This window comes from Stegodyphus dumicola, chromosome 3, assembly GCF_044657685.1.
Source record: "Stegodyphus dumicola isolate Sdum_Otavi_A_Nest chromosome 3, ASM4465768v1".
In the NCBI taxonomy this organism is placed as follows: Eukaryota; Metazoa; Arthropoda; class Arachnida; order Araneae; family Eresidae; genus Stegodyphus; species Stegodyphus dumicola.
Genome location: NC_140770.1, coordinates 136,396,448 through 136,417,178, shown reverse-complemented (window position 1 = coordinate 136,417,178; position 20,731 = coordinate 136,396,448). Strand labels below are relative to the sequence as shown.

Below are 20,731 nucleotides of genomic sequence, written 5' to 3'. Positions count from 1 at the left end.
CACTGTAAAAAACCATAAAAGAAACTTTAATTAGATGCCCATTTCAGAGTACATTACGTGAGAAAAAGTGACTACTCCCTGACTAAACTCTCCCACCTTTTACGTTTATATATAGGAGTAGCAAATAAAGGCTATTTCCAGTTATGGCTGAACTGGGAAAAAAATCGTCAAGACTGTTTTATGAAAAGCCTCATTTGGGACATTATAATGGAAAAGATTAAGGTTTGAAAAGTACAGCAGGTTTACTCAGAACTCGCTGCATTTTCTTTGTTGTCATAGAAGCTCGTGACATTAACATTTTCAAATTTACTCTTATTATTATTATTATGTATTCAATTTTTATTCATCCTTTCTGAGTGCAAACACTACCTTTAGAAATTAAGCCCGTAGTAATATAGAAATAAATATATCTTAAAAATAAACAAAGGTATAATTAAATAAGCAAACATGTTGATGGTAACAACAAAATTTATTTTGGGAAATATTTGTTATAGTAAATATGTGACATGAATTAATTTTTCATTTTATTTCCTCAAAAATAATACCAACCATAAAACTATTTAAAACATTAATGATATTACAAAATTCACACAATACGCCTACATATATATACATATACACACACATACACATACACATAACCACATATATTGAAAACGTAAGAAAATCTTTGATTTGTAGGTAAATATTCAATTCAAAATGGAATACGTTTAAATCTTCAAAATAAAAGTACAAATGTTGTAAATGAAACAAATTTATTAAATTCGAAACGAATTGCGACATCAGTAAAATATGCTTTGATTCCATAAAAAGACAAAGAAAAAATTCTTGCCTATTATTAACAAGTTATAAAACACCTGGTTGACACCCTTCTTGTTCGTATATATATATATATATATACGTTACATACGGACAAGAACAAGGCTTAGCGTCATTTTCTTAAATACCCATGCATATACTTCAGATACTAAGCTCCTTAGAACAAGGTATACTGTTTTTTAATAAACAATGTAAGATCTTTTATATTATCTCTGTAGAATAAAAAGTTAAAATATTTATTACATATTAATAAATGAAAGCAGAAGTTTCGATGTCTTTACACGCAAAATTTTTGGAAGAATTTAAGAATGAATTTGAAAATTCTGTCTTAGGTTTAGGAAAAAGTAAAAAAATAAAAACGGTTTGTTTTGGCGAATAAAAGTTCTGTACTGGCCGCATCAACACACCAAAATAGTTAACCATCCTTTATTTTGTTAATCACACAAAGATTAATTATGGCGTAAATGAAAGTCATAAAAAATTAAACTACAAATATTTTTCATTTTTAATTAAAGCAAATAATATTGGCTACGTGCTAATTCTGAAGCTCCCCCTTGGTTTCCGGAATGCGAATTTTTACAATTTTTTATAAGATCCTGGGAATAAAATCTACTTTGGATGGAAGGGAAAGAAAGAAAAGGGAGAAATATACTGATTTATTACACTTTCAATACAACCTACATAGAAATGCCTTTCACTTTATCTATTAGAACCGGAAACATTTTTCTAAACTGATATTTTATTTTTAGTAACATATAAACGCAAATACTTCGCTCTTCCGTTTAGATGTGACCCATGAATACGATAACCAAATTTAAAGTGAAATATCTTGGCGAATTTCGACGCCCAGTCGGTATAGTAATCAGGGAAGCTGACTGCGATGTCGAAGGGCCTGTGTTCGAATCCGGAGAAGGCCCGTCCCTTCATAGGAAAGGCGATGGTGGCCCACCTATTAGATGCCTCCATAATAAAGAAACCACCACATCCGGCCATTGTATAGATTAATGGACTGAGTTACATTTATAATTGTTCCCAATCTGCCATTGGGGAAAAAAAAAAAAATTTGGTGAATTTCTGTCGTACGGTATTCACAACTTTTGTATTTCATTTTTAATGGTATATTTAATTATGGCAAAGCACTCAAGGGCTATCTGCCTAAAGGAGAGATGCCTTCGTGGAGAATTTTAAGGAGACTGGCTTGCATACCATGAAAATGCCCATGCCACCAGCCCATTCGCCCGGACCGAACTATCAGTGTTCAGCGACTGTACCGCTCGGCCACTGGTTGACTATTTTTCGAATGAATACAGAATCTTCTTAAGCATAAGTAGCAGAACCGCGAACACGTGAAAAAAAGATATATTTCGTAATTTTTATAAAATTGAATTATTTTAATATAAAAATGCCAAAACATGAATATTTGAATCATTTAAATAATTTTTCTGACGGGGAAATATTTGTGTATGACCAATAATTAGGAAAATAAAGGCCAGTAAGAACGTTATCATACGCGATGTATACTGAATTAGTATCTGTTTCTGTGAAAGTATTAATTACAGATATCTCTGTAGTTTATTTTATTTTTTTTATTTCCAAATAAATGTCTTGTATACATTGTTTTATTTAGCTTAGTAAGACTTAACGAATATTTGACCATTTGGATATTTGCTCTGTGAGATCCTTAGGTAAAGTTCACCTGTAGTGCCATCTGATGTGGAGCAGATAATTTTTATAAAAAGTTCGATTATTATGTATTTACGAAATACTAGCACATCAGTGTTGAAACAATTCTCATAGAATTCACTGATATATTTTTGAGAAACTGTAATTTGAAGTACGTGCTTAGGAGTAAAAAATAAGGCCTGCAATCGCCATTTTCGAACATCCTGTGTATAAGTGCAGAAGCAATATTCAGAGTATGCTTTAGATTTCAGTTTTATCCACCTTTCCTTGATAAGAAAAGATGTTTCAGTCTTTCTTTTGACAAAACTTTTCTCTGACCTTCATTAAACACATGCTTCTTCTTCCTCAGGCAGTGGTCAGCAAATACATTGTTGATTCTTTATTTGCCTATAAAATATCCACTGAACTGTGAGCCATTTAAAATTTCCAGAGGAAATTTAGAAATGTTGTCTACGTTGACTGAAACATATTGGTTTACCTAAGGGGAAATTTTTTTATTACAATCATATTCATAAAATGCAAACTTACACAATATTTATTAGTCAATATATATAAAATCTTTAAAAAGTTCGATCAACATGTAACAATATATAAACAAGATTTATGACTTAGAAAAGCTAAAAAACATAATGTTCAGTAGATAAATGGGAATACATTGTGACCGTGATGAAACATAGATTTACCTAAACGACTGCCAAAGAAAAGTCTTCCTTATCGAAAATGAAAGGAGAAGAAATGCACAAACCTGGACAGTGATAAAACATAGGTTTACCTAAACGAAAAAAAATAAAGAAAGTATTTATTATCTATAACGAAGCACCGTACTTGAATTGTTTCACGACTTTACTTCGCAACTGTTATGTCAGCTACGTCGGACGGACTTCATGTCTTCCATAAGGCAAAATTCTGATGAAAATATGCATAGAGATTTCATGAGAATTTTGTCATAAGATCCTCTTTAACGTTTCTTCGGTAAATTATCGTTAAGTGTTTTCTATTCCAAAGGAGAAATCTCAGACACGACTGGAATAAGTAAGCCTCTTTATAAATCAAAATTAAATGTTGGATAAATTTTAATCAAATATTAATATTATTATATTTACAAGAACCAGCCTAAGTTGCGTAAATGTGCATATATATGATGTCGAAAGTTAAACAGAAGTTCTTTATTTAGCTGCAAGAGGGAAAAAAAGAAGCGAAAAACATGTACTCACCAGATAACAGCAGACAAAAATTTGAGGAAGTTCCAACAAAGGTATAATTGTGATCATTAACTAGCACTGAAAGAAATTTATGAATGTGAAATACCTAAGGAAATCTAATTTAATAACAAAAGATGTTTTCTGAGTAAGAGAACAAAAAGAGACAAAAAATGTGATTTTTTTTTTTTTTAACCAGCAATGTTACGAAAAGGAGCATTTATGTGTTTATGTTTTCCCTAACACATGCCACATAGTCCTTAGTGGGAAATTTCAAGGTTCTCCAAGTTTTACAATGTAAGCCACACTGGGAAGGAATACTATATGCACCCCCACATACTTCATATCCGAAATACAGTCTTTTTATATGGAACTACGAATTTTAATATTAGGGGGGAAAATGACATGAAAGTTAAACTTCTGTAAATATTGGCTCTGTAAATTCTTTTCCTCTTAGCCCAGTCAACTCTAATGAGAATAACTCGACTTCCCTTTCCCTCAACATTTGTCTAACGCGATTTGTTATTGTCTACGTTGTCTTATCCTCTTTATCATCAATATCCCTCTCATTCTTAGCCTCGTCCTCATCCTCATCATGACATACCTCATTCTCACTTTCATTCTCATCCTCCTCTTTCTGTTTTCTTCTTTCTCTTCATCATCATACTCATAATCCTCTTTATCATCCCTATTTGCATCCTCTTCATTTTTATCCTTCTCGCATATCTGTTCCTCAAACTCATTCTCATCCTTCCCTTCATTCTCAGCCTAATTTTTATCATCATCTTAAGCTTTATCGTCATCATCCTCAGCCTCCTTTTTCTCCTTCCACCTCCCCATCATACTTTCTGTTCTCCTCATCTTTTTACTCATCCTAATATTCATCTTCGATCTCACATCCTGGTCTGCAACCTTTTTATCTTCATCATTAATCTTTTTCGTTTTCTCCGTCCTCTGCTCACCTCCATCATTTTGTTCATACACCTCATTCACATCTCCATTCACATTATCTTACTACTGAATCTCATCCTCACCGTCCTGATGCTCATCCACATCAACATCCGAAACATCTTTTTTATATCCTCATCTTCCTCATCCTGCTTACCATCATGATCATCACTGCCATTCTTATTCTTCTTATCCTCACTTTCATCCATTTCCATCAACCTCATTCTTATCATAATCATTCTAACGTCGTTATTCTCATTCTCATTTTTTTCTGAACGTCATCATCCTCATCCTCTTATGCTTATCTTGATCCTCCTCACCCTAATCACTCACTCAAACACCTTGTCCCGGTCTCTTCATTATTTATTCTCATCATAGTTAAGTGAAAGCAAATCCATATATTCAGGAAAAGAAGACCAGGAAAGAAAGTATATTTATATGAAAACATTTGATCAAGTGCGCAAAACAAATTAGCTCTACATTATAAGGTATTTCTCCAGCTTTCTTAGCGCGCCTTCGTGGTGTGGTGGTCTGGACGCTGGGCGCGTATTCCATAGGTCTGTGGTTCGATTCCCGGCGAAAGCGCTGCTTCCAATTAACCTAATGTTTCTACAGTGCCCGAACTAAAAAGAGTGGTGGATGATGATCCTTCACATCCAGGATTTGGCGAATGGTAGTGGTCAGCATGCTCGACGCATATTCGAGAGGTCCGTGGTTCGATTCCCGGCGAAGGCGTTGCTCATTTTTCATCATTCCTTCTTCCAATTAACCTAATGTCTCTGCACCATATTAAAAGAAACAATTTACGAAATTATTAGGAGATCAACTTACAGAATCGCTATTGCAAGCGAAAGCAAGGTAACACATCCATTTTTAGTCCATTACCTGAAATGTGGACTTGACTCTACAGAATATCTCTCTTACGTAATTCGTTATACTCTACAGATGGAGAGATTATAATGATTGTTTCACAATCTGCTATATTTTCTTCATCACAGCTAATGAAAACAAATCTTTTTTTTAGATTTTTTTTTTTTTTTTTTTTTTTTTACATTTTAATTGTGTATCTCTCGTTTTCTGTTTGAATTACCCTTTAATCAGGTAAGGAACTTTGATCTTATTACAATAGTTGCTTATCATCAGTTAGGCTGGGTTTAGATGACAGGCAAATCTACTGTAGGTTTCTTCAACACGGCTAATGTAGACTAAAATTCTCAAACAGTGTCTGATAAACTTTAAAAGAAGTTAAGAGTTCTATATTTTTTAGTAGAATTTTCCATTTTGGCTATTTATCGCCAAATACTGAAAATAAAACTACCTCATATAAAACGGAACAAATAAATAAAAACCAGCTATTTACGTTTTATCGTTGGATCAATCAGTTTAACTGATAAACGCCTGAGGAGACATTTGTGTAATTTATTCAGATGCAAAGACTTCATTGTGAGAAGAGAATAAATCATGAGGGACTCTTCCATTTTTACTTTTAATCTCAATATTTGCCCCAATATTGAGTGTCCCAATATTTCAGATTTGCGTATCTCCTGAAAGAAACATTGAACAAAAACTGTCAAAATAACAGTTTCTTCTCCTGATTTACTCTCGGATTATACCATGCCCCTCTATTGCACATTATTTATAATGAAACCTCTTTTATATATTTAATTCGTGTAATTTTAAAACGGGTGTGCAATTATAATCTAACAATGGAAGAAAAGGTTGTAGAGACATTAGGTAATTTGGAAGCAGGAAAAGTGAAAAATGAGAAATGCCCTCGCCGGGACTCGAACCACGCACCTCTCGAATACCTGTCGAGCGTTTTGACCACTACACCACGAAGGCATGCTTAGAAGGCGGGAGAAATACCTTATATACTTCCCCCTTTTGAAGGGCAACTGGGAATTAGGGGACCCAGTCGCCGAATCCAGGTGGTGAAGAATTATCATTCACCACCTTTTAGTTTGGGCGCCACTGTAGAGACATTAGGTATTTTTTAAAAGCAGGAGACGTGAAAAACGAGCAATGCCCTCGCTCGCTGGGACTCGAACCACGGACCTCTCGAATACGCGTCGAGCGTGCTGACCACTACACCACGAAGGCATGCTCAGAAGGCGGGAGAAACACCTTATAAGGTTACTACTAAGTTCTTATAACCGCTCATTATGAGAGCCTGTTTATTGTACTGAGACGAGAATTTTAACTGCTAGATCTAAAATTCACAGTTAAAGAGATCATTCCCGATATGAACTTCTGGTGTCTACACTATTCTTGGCCAATACGGCTTAATATACATTAGTTCAAACTAAAAGAGGCTCGAAATTTCGTACTAAAGAGCACGGAACATACGCTAGGAAAAAAGAAAGAAGTACACACAATTACATTTCCAATTTCTCTAGTCAAAATTATTTAAAAACTCCGTTCGTAAATTAGATTTCTTAGAGGCCCTTTAACAGTCATAAAAATGTTCCAGTTCTAGTTAATAATCCCAAACATGCCACTTTGCCTTAAAGAAATTATTTCAGCTACTTTGTATAAATAGATGAAGTCAGGAGCTTCGTTTCCACTTCTTTAGCTAGGAATTTCCTGATTTTTTTTTTTTTCTTATTGTTATTGCTTTCCCTTCGCCAATTTTATTGTTGCAGCTGAAGAGGCAGATTATATTTAATCTTGGAAATAATGCCCTTGCAAATTTATGCAACTTAAGGTAATTCTTGTTATTGTAATATATTTAACATTTGTTCTTGAATTGTTATTTTTGTTATAAGAAAACTCATTTCAGTAAGAATTAGGTTTCCGTTCAAAATATATTTCCTCTTTCAAATAACTATGCTTCAATGACTTTCTCATATTAACAAGAAAATTTTAGTTCGCGCTTTGAATAATTTTGAATAAATCTAAACTTAATTTTAGATTTAAATAGAAAATTGTGTACCGATAAAACACAGGGATGTGCCGAAAGTCACTTTTTTTATTTTTTTTAATAGCTATAGCTCGGAAAAGTTGTTTACTGCCTAAATGAGCAAAATGATTTTTTTCATTTTTTTGCAAATAAAATTACGTTTTTTATTTGCGCATTGCACTCAGTTTTAAAAACGCAAAATTTGGACATTTTCCATCATTTCTGTATGGTTACTAAACTCAACTACTATCGAAACGCTATATAAATAAGCTCGAAACACTATATGAAAAATTAGGGGCATGAGAAATACGAAAAAGTTAAAATCTCTAAATTCAAATTATCTTGTGAAAAAGCTTAAAAAACATATATATATATTTGTAAAAATGGCAATTATTTAGTAATTTAGTGCTACAGACCTTTTTAAACAGTGACCTTATAAGGTATTTCTCCCGCTTTCCTAGCGTGCCTTCGTGGTGTAACGGTAGCACGTTGGGCCGGTATTCCAGACGTCCGTGGTTCGATTCCCGGCGAAGGCGGTTGTTAATTTTTCATCTCTACGGCTTCCAAAAATCCTAATGACTCTACAAGTGGCGCCTGAACTAAAAGGGTTGTGGATGATGATTCTCCGCACCCAGGATTTGGCGACTAGGTCCCCTAAAACCCTAGTCGCCCTTTAAAAAGGGAAATATATAAGGTATTTCTCCCACTTCCCTAGCGTGCCTTCGTGGTGTAAAGGTAGCACGCTGGGCCGGTATTCCAGAGGTCCGTGGTTCAATTCCCGGCGAAGGCGGTTGTTAATTTTTCATCTCTACGGCTTCCAAAAATCCTAATGGCTCTACAACCTTAATTATCAAATATTATACAATTATGTTGCATAATTGTAAATATTATGTAACTATGTATGTGATAACTAATTCAGACAATTTTCGCGTATTTGGCAAAAACAAAATAAGAAGAACCAATTAATATAAAAACAATTTAAAATCAATTTCTACTTAGGTCAACAAAAAAAATTTTTTTTAAATAAAAAAAATTTAAAATACAAAAAAAATTTAAATACAAAAAACAAATTCTTAATATATGAAAAAACTGCATTAACATCAAGTGTCATCAACTACAAGTTTAAAAAAATGTATTTGAACTTGAGTGGATGAATAAAAAACATTTTATTAACGATTGAAAATTAATTAATTAATAATTAATTAAATAAAAGAATTTAATGTCAAGTCCTACTTATGTCAACAACAAAAAATTAAATACAAAAAAAAAAAGTTTTTTAATTAAAAGATTTTTAAAAAATTTAACATGTAAAAAGACTGTATTAACATCAAATGTCATCCACTACAGGTTTAAAAAAATGTATTTGAACTTGAGTGGATGAATTAAAAGTATTTTTTTAACGACTGAAAATTTGAGCTAGAAGTAGGAATATAAAAAACATGTAACAGAAATGATTTCTAGAATGAAACTAATAAGGAAACAACGTGATCTGTACCAGATGGTAGAAAAGACGACACGATGGTTGTTTATGTACGCACTAATGTACACTAATCGAATCACGAATGTCGCTGCCTACGCATCTAACTATCCAACGACGTATCTAAATGCCACATCTAAATTTCTGCAAGCGGTGGTTCAGCTATAATTCTATGATCAAATACTCAATCTAGTTTTAAAAGGATTTATTAAATACTAAACAAATTAATCTAATCTAGAATCTAGAATCGAATCTAATGTTACATCGCAGGAGCAGCGTTCTAGCTGCGTCATAACAAATCGAAAGTCAAGTTCTCACTGTTGCCATTCTGAGGCAGAGAAAAGTTTGTTTATAATCAAACCGGAACATCGGCATAGTGAAAGTTTCTGGTCAAACCGGAACATCCCGGCCCCCGTTGGACAATTGTCCAACATCATTTGGAAATGGGAGTGGGGTGATATTGGAGACGGCTCGGCGAAAGATTCCATCTGAAGTTCTGACGTCTACGAGTCGTACTAGTCCATTTGCACCAGGAAAGGTCTCCTCGATGCGAGCTAGTGTCCACTTCATGGGTGCCTTGTTTTTATCCTTTAACAAGACTAGTTGTCCTGCCTTGAGATTGGATCTCACTTGATTCCATTTTGAGCGGTTCTGCAAATGATTAAGATATTCCACGCTCCAAAGGTTCCAGAAATTAGCTCTAAGTTTTTGAATTAAGTTCCATCTAGAAGACAAGGTCAAAGAATCTACAGAATCATTCGGTTCTGGTATCGACAAAAGTGGAGCTCCTATTAGAAAATGACCTGGAGTCAAAGGCTGAAGATCTGTTGGATCAGCCGAAATAGGTGACAGAGGTCGAGAGTTCAAGCAGGCTTCTATTTGCGTAATTAATGTATACAGCTCTTCAAAGTTCAAAATTGTCGTTTTCGCGACCTTTGTCAAAATTCTCTTCACTGATTTTATATTAGCCTCCCATAACCCGCCAAAATGCGGGGAGGAAGGAGGAATAAATCTCCATGTTATATCTTCTTCGGAACTAAAGCGCTGAATAGGATCCGATCTACAAATTCTAAAGAGTTTATCAAGAACATTCTTCGTTCCCTTGAAGTTCGTAGCATTATCACTCCAAACAATGGACGGTTTAGATCGTCTCGCAATAAACCTTCTAAGGCATGCTAGAAATGCTTCAGTAGACAAATCCGATACTACTTCTAGATGAATAGCCTTTGTACTGAAGCAAACAAATATCGCGATGTATGATTTTAACGTAACTCTAGATCTTTTCAAATTAGGCTTGGTGATAACTGGACCTGCAAAGTCCAGTCCTATTTTTTCGAATGGTCTAGTTATTACAACTCTATCTCTAGGTAAGTCTCCCATCATTTGGTTTGTGGTTTGGTCCCTTGTTCGAAAGCACGTCATGCATTTATTTATAACGCTTCTAACTCTATCTTGTCCAGAAGGTATTCAGTATAATTGTCTAATAAGAGAAAGTGTTGTTTGAACGCCCGAATGAAGAGATTTTTTATGATAATAATCTATGAGTAATTCAGTGAAATGATGTCTTTTGGGTAAAAGAAGTTGATGTTTGTGGTCTTCTGAAAGATTGGAGAAACGTAGTCTCCCACCAACTCGTAAAAGTTCATCTTCATCCAGAAATACATTTAAGGATAAAACCTTACTATTACTTGGAACTGATTTTCGACTGCAGGCACTTAATTTCAGGTTGAAATTCAGAATGTTGTACACATTTGACTAGCACCTTTGTTGCATTCTGTAGTTCAGAAGCACTCAAAAAACTTTCTTTTCTTAATGGTGGATTGGTTCTACAGTTGTTCGCAAACCTTAAACACCACGCAGTAGTTCTAATCAATTTGCTGAATGACGAATACCTTTTAATGAATTCGTTCTCAATGGAATTTTCACCTGTGACTGTTGAGTTCACTACAGCTCCCCTTCGAAAATCAAGCTCTTCGTGATCCTTAAAATCTCTTACTGATTCTGCAAGTTTAGGCTACGAATCGATGCTCTGTAACAGCCACTTAGGTCCATACCACCACATGCCACTGTTTCGTAGTTCAGATAACGTTATTCCTTTCGTGGAATTTGTCTTTGTTCCTCTCAGCATATCAGCCGGATTTTCATCTCCAGGGCAATAATTCCAGGACTCAGGTGATGTTTTCTCTCGTATTTCCATTACTCGATGTTGGATGAATGGCTTCCATTTATTTAAATCGCCCTTTATCCAATGTAACGTAACAGAAGAGTCTGACCAAAAATATACATTCATCTGGAGTCTTTTCTCTAACTGTTCTTTCACATTCGAGGCTAATCTTGCTCCGATGAGCGCCCCCATCAGCTCTAATCTTGGAAGGGACAGCTTCTTCAGTGGAGCTACTCTGGTTTTGGAAATGACAAAACTACTTCCTATTTCACTGTCCGTCGTGACGTATCGCAGGTATATCACAGCTCCATATGCTTTCTGACTTGCGTCGGTAAAGCAATGCATTTGAATATCTCTCAATTCAGACTTGTTAGTCTTTCGGAAGTAATGTCGTGGAATGTTTACATCCTGAATCACTGACAGTTCATTAATCCATTTTTTCGTTCTTTTTCAAAGTCCAATGGTAACGGATCATCCCAATCTACTCCAAGTTGCCAAATTTCCTGCATTAGTATTTTTGCCCTTATAGTGAATGGACTTATAAATACAATGGGATCGTAAAGCTTTCCAATGGTTTTAAGAACTTCTCTTTTTGTCATTAACTTTGTTTTCCCTTGATTAGTTAGATTTTGTGATTCTATCTTCAGAAGGTCTTTCTTGTAATTTCATTTATATCCCAATACCTTCTGTTCCAGAACTTTCTGGATGTCACCATTTTCGTATTCGTCAAAAACTTCCTGCAGATTCCCACAATTTGTTTTCCATTTTGACATGTTGAAACCAGCAGCCTTCAATATATATCTAATATCTTCATATATGAGTTTGGCTTCGTTTTCGTCTTCATCCCCACCTATTAAATCGTCTACGTATAAACATTCGTTCAATAGTTTAAATGCTTTCTGATTTGTTTCTTTAAAGGTATTTATGTGATGTTTGATAGTAGCGGCAAGCAAAAATGGGCTGGATGTAGCTCCAAACAAAACGCGAGTCATCCTAAGTATTTTTGTGTTAGGTTTCCCATCCTTATCTGTAAGGTTATTTCCCCACAAAAATCTTACAGCATCCCTATCTTCAGGTGACAGAGAAATCTGGAGAAAGGCTTGTTCAATGTCGGCAGTAAATGCTATGCTATGTGTACGAAATTGTATTAATATCTCTAACAATGGAGGATTTAAATTAGGACCGGAATAGAGACAATCGTTTAAAGAGTATTCATTTTTCGAATGGCTGGATGCATCAAATACAACTCTCACGGGTTTGTCAGGTCGAATAACTGGCTGGTGAGGCATGTAATAAATTCTTCCTGTTTCTTCAGAACTTGGATCAATTTCCTCAGCTATACCCATTTTTAAATGCTGTTCTATAACTGAGTGATACTGCTGATGAAGCAGTGGATCATTTCTCAACCTTTTAACCAGTTTATTAAAGCGAACTTCTGCATTTACGTAATTCGTTTTTTAATTCAGACGAATGTTCATTCCAAGGGAGTTTAACCTCATATCGCTTTTCTTTAAATTTGATAGTTCTGTTAAATTCTCTAAAATGTCATTATCTATTTTACTAATTTCCTTCCCTTGTTCTATTTCCAATGTTTCTAATTCCCAAAACTGCTTTAACTGTGTTGAGACCAATTTGTCGTCACCAATAATGTCCATGTTTAACAATTCACCGTTAGAATCAGTCCGGCCTTGAAGGCACCATCCAAATATTGTTTTGGAAGCTATAAGTTTATTTTTAAAACGTTTAAGTCTACCAGTTATTACTTCATGATAGTAATCTGCTCCGATCAAAACAGCAATATTTTTATCACTGAATTGACAAGAATCAGCTAATTGTAATCCTATTAACTCTTTGTTAATTTGGGAAACTGGGATTTTCTATATTTAGGGATGGTTTACTTCTATTTTCTAGTTTAACTTTCACAACATTGTAAGTTTAATTGGAAGATGAAAGATGAGAAGTTGCCTGGTTAACCCCAAAGGCAAATACGGACAAAGTCTCCTTTCGAATAACAGGTAATTTACACTTCTCTGAAATGTCCCGAATTATAAAACTTCTCATCGATCCATTGTCCAATAGAATACGAACTGGTTCTAAATTATCCTTCTCAGAAAACGGACGTATCATCACAGTACACGTTTGTAGCAATGCACTGCGGAAAGTTTCGGTTTTTAATTGACTAATCTGAACATCTTCTTTACTGGATGGAATTGTCGACACGACCTTGTTTTTCTCCGATTTGGTTTCGAGTTGGAAACAAATAGACCTATTGTGTTTTTTATTACATATTTCGCACATTTTTCTTTCCTTACACTGCTTAATTTTATGCTGAGATTTTAGGCACAAAAAACATCCGGCTTGAGATTAAAATATTTCTTTTCTCCTCCACAGTTTTAATTTCGCAGCGCTCCGAATCGTGTAGTTCGTCACAATATATGCATTTACTGCTAGCGACTGGAGCAACATATTCATACGTTTTAGGCGAACTTCTTTCAAACTGTTTACTGCGCTTGTTGTTTACATTATCGTGAGCGGAGTGGAGACGATCGTTTGATTTATGCCTCCAGTTATGAATCATTTCCGCTCGGTGTTTTGTTCTTGTTTCTCTACTTTCATTTAACTGCGTAGCTCTTTCGCGGCTCGGACTGAACATCAAATTAATTTCTTCCCAACATGATATTACGCAATCGGAATCAACAACTGCCGGTATTGGGAGAATAAAGAACTAAATAACTGTGTTTTAATTGTAATTTTCAACAGACGGCGTTAAATAAAAACAGAATCATTCTTCGCTTGGGTTCATAGACCCCAGAACCTTTAGTCCTATTCAATTTCTTTACGAATAAATTCCATTAATTCGTTAACGTTCCATGTTTGGTCACTGTTTTACTGCGACTGTATTCTACTCTCATGGAATTAATTTTAACAATATTGGACAAAGTAAACTACCGTAAGTTTCTGATACCACGTTCACTGACTTTAAGCATCTAATTAGAGTTTCACACTGATCATATAAATTCCTAAGATTTTTTATATCCCTTACATTTCTAACAGGGAAAAGATTTAACAGTTTATCCATGTGAGCATTTATTACCAAATCTTTTCTCCCAAACCTGTTAATTAACAATTCTATAGCTGAATCGTAGTTCTCATTTGTAAGCGAGAGTCCGGAAACGGCATTATAAGCTACCCCACCTAGTAATGACTTTAAGTAACTGAACTCATTTACTTTTGATAATGAGTCATTGTTATGGATAGCTGCCTCGAATTGACTCCAAAATTCCTGCCAATTGCTAGAATCACCAAAAAATTTAGCGATGGTCAATTTTGGAAGACGAATAATTTAATTATTTTCAAGTTTGGAATCTATAGCGGTTTCATTAGGATCCGAATTTTCGAGTTTGTGTAATTCCCTCCATTTTTTTCTTGCTCTAAATTGCCACAGTTGGATTTTTTCTTCATATTCTAAAGCGGATGAAACTTCACGTTCAAATTCATCCTCTGGGACCTTCAAATCCTGTTCTGTTTGAGTGTTTAAATCACTCAGAGTTAAATCACTTTTCGTTTAATATGTCTAAAGTTTCTTCTATTACATTTATACTATCTTTTGTTTAATTCTGTCATCTTTGTTTAATTCTGTCTCAATTTTCTTTAGTACCTTGGACACTGCGGTCCTTAATACTTTGCGTTTCGATTTAAGCTTAGCGACAGGATCTTCCATAATTACACTTTAAATAGAAAACTTATCCTACCTTTGCAGGCTTCGCACACTTCACCGTGATAATCCATATTTACGAATCCATATTTCGAATATTAGCCGACTTCCCGGCATATAGCACCAAAAAATGTTTTAATACGCACTAATGTACACTAACTGAATCACGAATGTCGCTGCCTACGCATCTAACTATCCAACGACGTATCTAAATGCCACATCTAAATTTCTGCAAGCGGTGGTTCAGCTATAATTCTATGATCAAATACTCAATCTAGTTTTAAAACGATTTATTAAATACTAAACAAATTAATCTAATCTAGAATCTAGAATCGAATCTAATGTTACATCGCAGGAGCAGCGTTCTAGCTGCGTCATAACAAATCGAAAGTCAAGTTCTCACTGTTGCCATTCTGAGGCAGAGAAAAGTTTGTTTCTAATCAAACCGGAACATCGGCATAGTGAAAGTTTCTAGTCAAACCGGAACAATGGTAATTAAAAAAAAAAAAAAAATCTTTCGAAGAATTTTCGAAGAACTGAAAACGAGAACCATTATTCTCTATCAAATATGCGTTACGTTATACACCCAAAATAAATACACGAATATAGACGTAGCGTATAAACGTGCCCAGTCTTTGTATACCCATAAATATACACATATTTTTCGACCTATGCTGCCTTGAACTTATTTACTTTAGGTCATTATAATGATATTTGCAGTACCTTAACATGCAAACATAAAACATTTAAATTCATGTCTTCTCAATTTTTAGTCCATATATTTTTAAATATAGACAAAAGAATATAATGTAACCATACTTGCAAATATAAGATTCCATTTGCTGCTACTGTCATCCTTTTCCCAGGTTCTTGAGGTGTTAAAGTCTCTATACTCCTGAAAAAAGAAATATTTTGAGTAAAAAGTCAATAAAACAATTTTATACGTTGAGATCTTTGTGGTGGTATTGGAGGATTCAAATATTTCCTGTTAAATTGTTGAAATTTCAAACACAATTTTCATTTCAATTTTTTTATAAACTTCTTATATTGTAGATATAAGCAGAGTTAATAAACTTTTAGTATATAACCAGTTGTAAAATATTCAGTCCACTTTTGTATACGTGTGTTACCTTTAGAGCGTTTCTTTAGAATTTCCGTTACACAGCCTTGCGCGCTGGAGATAAAAATGTTCTTTTTTCGTACAGTGTTACCATTGTTCACTTTGAAATCGTTAAATTTGCTAATAAAAAATTCATTCGTTAAAAATTCGTTAAAGTTTTACAAAATCTGAAATAGATAGTAAAACAAATTCCAAATTTGGGCTTCCAGATTCATATATTCAAGTGGAGGACTACATAATTCAAAATTTAATGTCTGTAGGTACCGTTGTTTTATTACAATGCGAGAAACATACATACATTTTATGTAAATTCTTCATTATTTAATTTCTTAAAATATAATGCAGGTCTTTAATATTTGGTGGCAACAAGTTGAAAAGTGAAACGCCGTTTACAGTGAACCAACGCAAAATGCCAAAACGAAATTAATAGGCCTACTGGGCTAACGCCATTTGGGGTGAAAAATTAAGGAAACACATTTAGAAAGCATTAATAAAATATGTGTAAAGTAAATAAGTTCAAGGCAGCATAGGTCGAAAAATATGTGTTTTCATGAATATTTAAAAGAAGTTCAAATAAACGATGTAAAAGAAGTGCGACAGTATGCTCGGCAAGTATGTAACCTCCATAATAGATTACGAGGAAAAATAATTACAGGAAAAAGAATACAGGCCTATCCTTATTTGTAGTTTATCCCTTTCAGGGGCGCAATGTTATGATTTTTCAAAAGTTATGAAAAAGTAAGCATAATGACATGCAATGGTCCTATAGACAACATAAATGAGTTTGAAAAAATTTTTTCGTCCCCCTTTATGGAAAGGGGACCGGTTTCGCCTTGCAACCAGCGCCTCTCTAGAACATTTAAGACTAAACATTTGCTTATTTATCTTTACTTTGCTGAAAAGTATCTGAACGTAACCCAAACTGCAGATTATACTAGTAAATTACTGAACAACTAATGAAGTAATATTTGCATAAACACGCATTTTTAATTATAAATAAAAAATTTAAAACAGGAAACAAAAAGGTATGAGACAAAAAGTAACTAATAATGCACTAAATTACTTACATAAAACTACGAAATATTTTTAAAAATTATGTTAAAAACTAAGAAAATTATATGTAAAAATAAAATAAATTAGAATGCATACAATTATTTTACTATGAACTAGAACCATGAGAAAAGCGACCGCTAAGAGAAGCATAATAGAAACGCAACTGTGAGGGTTTTTCAGTGTGCTCTCTGTCTCTGTAAAAAATAAGAAATGTTTTCCCTCTCACAAAAGCTCCATAAATCCTCATCTTTGAAGCCACTCAAATGAAGATATGGTGCAACTGTTTACAGCAGTCATCCGAAAGCAATAAACACAACTGCAAAAAATCTCGCGACTGCGTCATCTGATCTTTTCTTCGATGTCTCAGAGGGGCCATGAAACCATTCAAAATTAAAAGGATTCCATTACTTTTTTTGTGAACTAAGGACATTTCATTACTCATTGATGCCTGCTTATAAAATATATTGTGCAAAAATTAAAAATTTTCGGGTTTTTTGTTTTTAAAATGGGGCAAAAAGAATAGTGTGGAAAAGAAGCTATTTTTGAATGATTCGTATCAATTAATGGATGCCCAGAAAGATTTGGTGCTGCCATCTCTTATCAGCTTTAAGTAGTAATTTAATTTTAGCAGCGGTTTTGAGGGGGGAAAAAAAAATTTTCTAAATTAAAAAAAATGTTGAAAATGCGGTTTCAAGGCGAAACCACCGCCCCTGAAAGGGTTACTGCATAACCATAACAAGTACTATAACCATAACAAGTTTCCTAAACAGATTAAAAAAAAAAAACTAAGAGAAACAATTATATAGTAATAAACATTATAGCATTAATTTATTACCAAAAAGATTTAAAGAAGTTTCATAAAAAATATATATTTTTGGTTTTGCTTTTGTTGAAGATAAATAAATTATTGGTTTTAGCGTAAACGAACTGAAAGAAAATAACTTTGGTGCAATGAAATAAAGATTAGATTAGCGTGTGTTTACTTTTAAGGCATATGCTTTAATAAAAATACACCTTGGTTTTTTTTTCTAAACAAAAACTCTTTGTTATAAACGGATAAAAATAATTTTGGATAATCAAATGAAAACAAGATAAATGCATGCTTACTTTTAACATTAACTAAACACATAGTAATCTTGTTTTACTAATCTTATCGTTTTAACAAAAATAGCCAAAACTGTTTGTCCTAAATGAATAAAAAAATAATTTTGGTGTAATAATATAAAAACAAGATTAATATGCGTATAATTTTAAGACATTAAAATCAATACACTCTAATATTGCTTATCTGAACAGTGATTCGACGCAAAATGCCGTTTCGAGACTAAATAAGCCTTCCGGGCAAATAAATAAAGAACTACAAAAAGAGTTTAGGATACAGTGAAGCTTTCATTATATCGATTTCAGTTACCTATAATTCTCTTGTTTATCTTCTAAGCCCATTCAAAATTAAGCTTTTAATTAATTTGTTTTTAATTTTCCTATCAATTTAAATAACATTCTGCATAGCTTTCGCTGTTATCTGCGGTTTCAGGTATCCGCGATAAGTTCGGGAACAAAATTGTAAATTGTGCCCTTTTTGCTTTAAAAATGATTGAATTATGTTGTTCTTATCTTCTTGTTAAACGTTTTCATGCCTTTCGTAAATCTACATGCAATATTTGTAGAATTATCAACAATTTAAAAGTTGTTTAACTGCGGCTAAGCCTAATTATTTTTTTTATGGCGGCCATGTGTGTTTACATTTGAAACTTAGCAGAATAGCAGATTTGTTGCCAATCTAAAGAAACTAAGCTTCGCAACAACAAACATAACGTCCTCTTTTGTTATTAGGAATTAAATCATGCTTAATCCATTCTGGAATTTATTCAAGGAAATAAGTGTTTAAGATTTACTTTGCAATTTTTAATATAGATATTTTGAGTTATGTTTTTTTGCCTTGTCGCGAAGTGAGAACTGAATTAATTGAATAAGAAATACTGAATCGTCTCTGATAAACTGTTTCTTTTCTTTTCTTTTTGTTTGCTTAATTTCTTTTATGCATCGTTTTAGATTTATTAGTGTTTGAACAGAACACGTGGCAACGATTAGGTAATTCTTCAAATGATATAAATTTATATGCATTCTGAGTTATAATATGGAGGAAATGTAGCGCTTTTAAATCAACCTAGCGCCAGAGTGTCGCTATAGTAAACAAATATAGTGACTTTTAAAGAGTGCATTTATTCTATTGTGGTTTATGCTCCATCGACGAAATACATTTATTCAATCCAGTAAGTTTAAATGAAATGCAAGATAAAATGCGTGTAATTTAACTTTCCGTACAAGAAAGTCATGTGGTGTACACATCAGATTTCCCATGAATTTAAATAACATTTTGCATAACTTTCGCTGTTATGTGTGGTTCCACGTGTTCGCGATAAGTTTGGGAACAAAATATCATGGATACGGAGGCATTGCTGTGTTTATATCTTGATTCCGGATAATTGGAGCGGTATTTCACAAGATTAAATGCATTTGCCCTAAATTTGATCAAGTTTATAACTTACATATTTCCCTGACAGTTAGATTCGATGCAAATAAGAACGGAGAAGAGTCTATCTCTAGGTGAGAGATTCCCATTTTTCTGAGACAAAGCCTCCACATGCATTCTCACGAAGAAATTATAAAATCCAGAATAAGGAGCGAAGAACTTTCCAAAACTGGGTAGAGAATTTCTAGTGTTCCGGTTCATACTGCCAGCTCTGGAAGACTGAAAAAAAAAATAAATAATAATAATAATAATAATAATCAGATTACAATAAATGGAATTAGAAAACTGATAAAGCCATTATGAAACATGTCCACAAAAATCCTTATCCTTAATTAGTTTTCTATTTATTTCATATTTTATACAAGTTGAATGAATTTTCGATTAATAAACTCAAGGATTTAAAAGCAGATTGTTGCCTCTCGGCAAAAACCTAAGATATTTACGTTTTAAATTTAATTAACAAATTCATCGATTTAAAAAAGAAGTCATTTGCGACTGTTCGAAATATAAAACTTTTGTCTTCCCCTCGCCAGTGTCTTGCCATTCAGAAAAGTGTAAGATATTTAATTTTTCTTTGAAATTTAACCTCTCTATTATAAATTAACAAAGTAAGCGATTCCAAAGAGTTAAATCTAGTTCTACTTATGTATTATTATTAAATACTAAATGGCGCCTTTGAAATAACACAAGCTGGACTCATAAAAATCGTTATATATTTTATCTGTTTTTATAACAACTATTTTATGCTACTACCGCGAAAGAGGTTAGCATCTAAAATAAATACAACTTGCTAACTGCTTTTCTTCATCGCATAGTAATTTTAATGATTTGGAGGGTATTTTCGGAATGTAGGACATCTAATGTTATGCTTCGGTTAATTTTTGATGGTTTCATTCCGTTCAACTTTTTATGATTATTACATGCTTGAGTTCGTTAAACAAAAATTCGTTAAAGTTTAAAAATATGAAATCTCTACATATAATAAAAGAAAGAGTCTGTCTGTGTGTGTGTGTCTTTCGTTCGCGTTGCGCGTAAGCTAATAGACCCACGGCTACGAAATTTGGTACATAGGTGCATTTAGACAAAAGCCAGTGCACCTCGAAGCGATTTTTTCGAAATTA

The 20,731-nt window shown here is 33.5% G+C and overlaps 1 protein-coding gene across 1 annotated transcript in view; it reads right to left on the bottom strand.

The window, feature by feature from the left end:
• Positions 1-9,315: 9,315 nt before the first annotated feature.
• LOC146998094 (uncharacterized) overlaps positions 9,316-20,731 on the bottom strand; it is a 28,881-nt gene continuing 17,465 nt past the window's right edge. Inside the window, exons 5-8 of the mRNA XM_085812447.1 lie at positions 19,627-19,829; positions 15,724-15,799; positions 12,114-12,565; positions 9,316-9,755 (exon numbers count right to left, since the gene is read on the bottom strand). Coding sequence (XP_085668573.1) covers positions 9,416-9,755; positions 12,114-12,565; positions 15,724-15,799; positions 19,627-19,829 — 1,071 coding nt within the window. The 3' untranslated portion in view covers positions 9,316-9,415. The remainder of the gene's footprint in view (positions 9,756-12,113; positions 12,566-15,723; positions 15,800-19,626; positions 19,830-20,731) is intronic.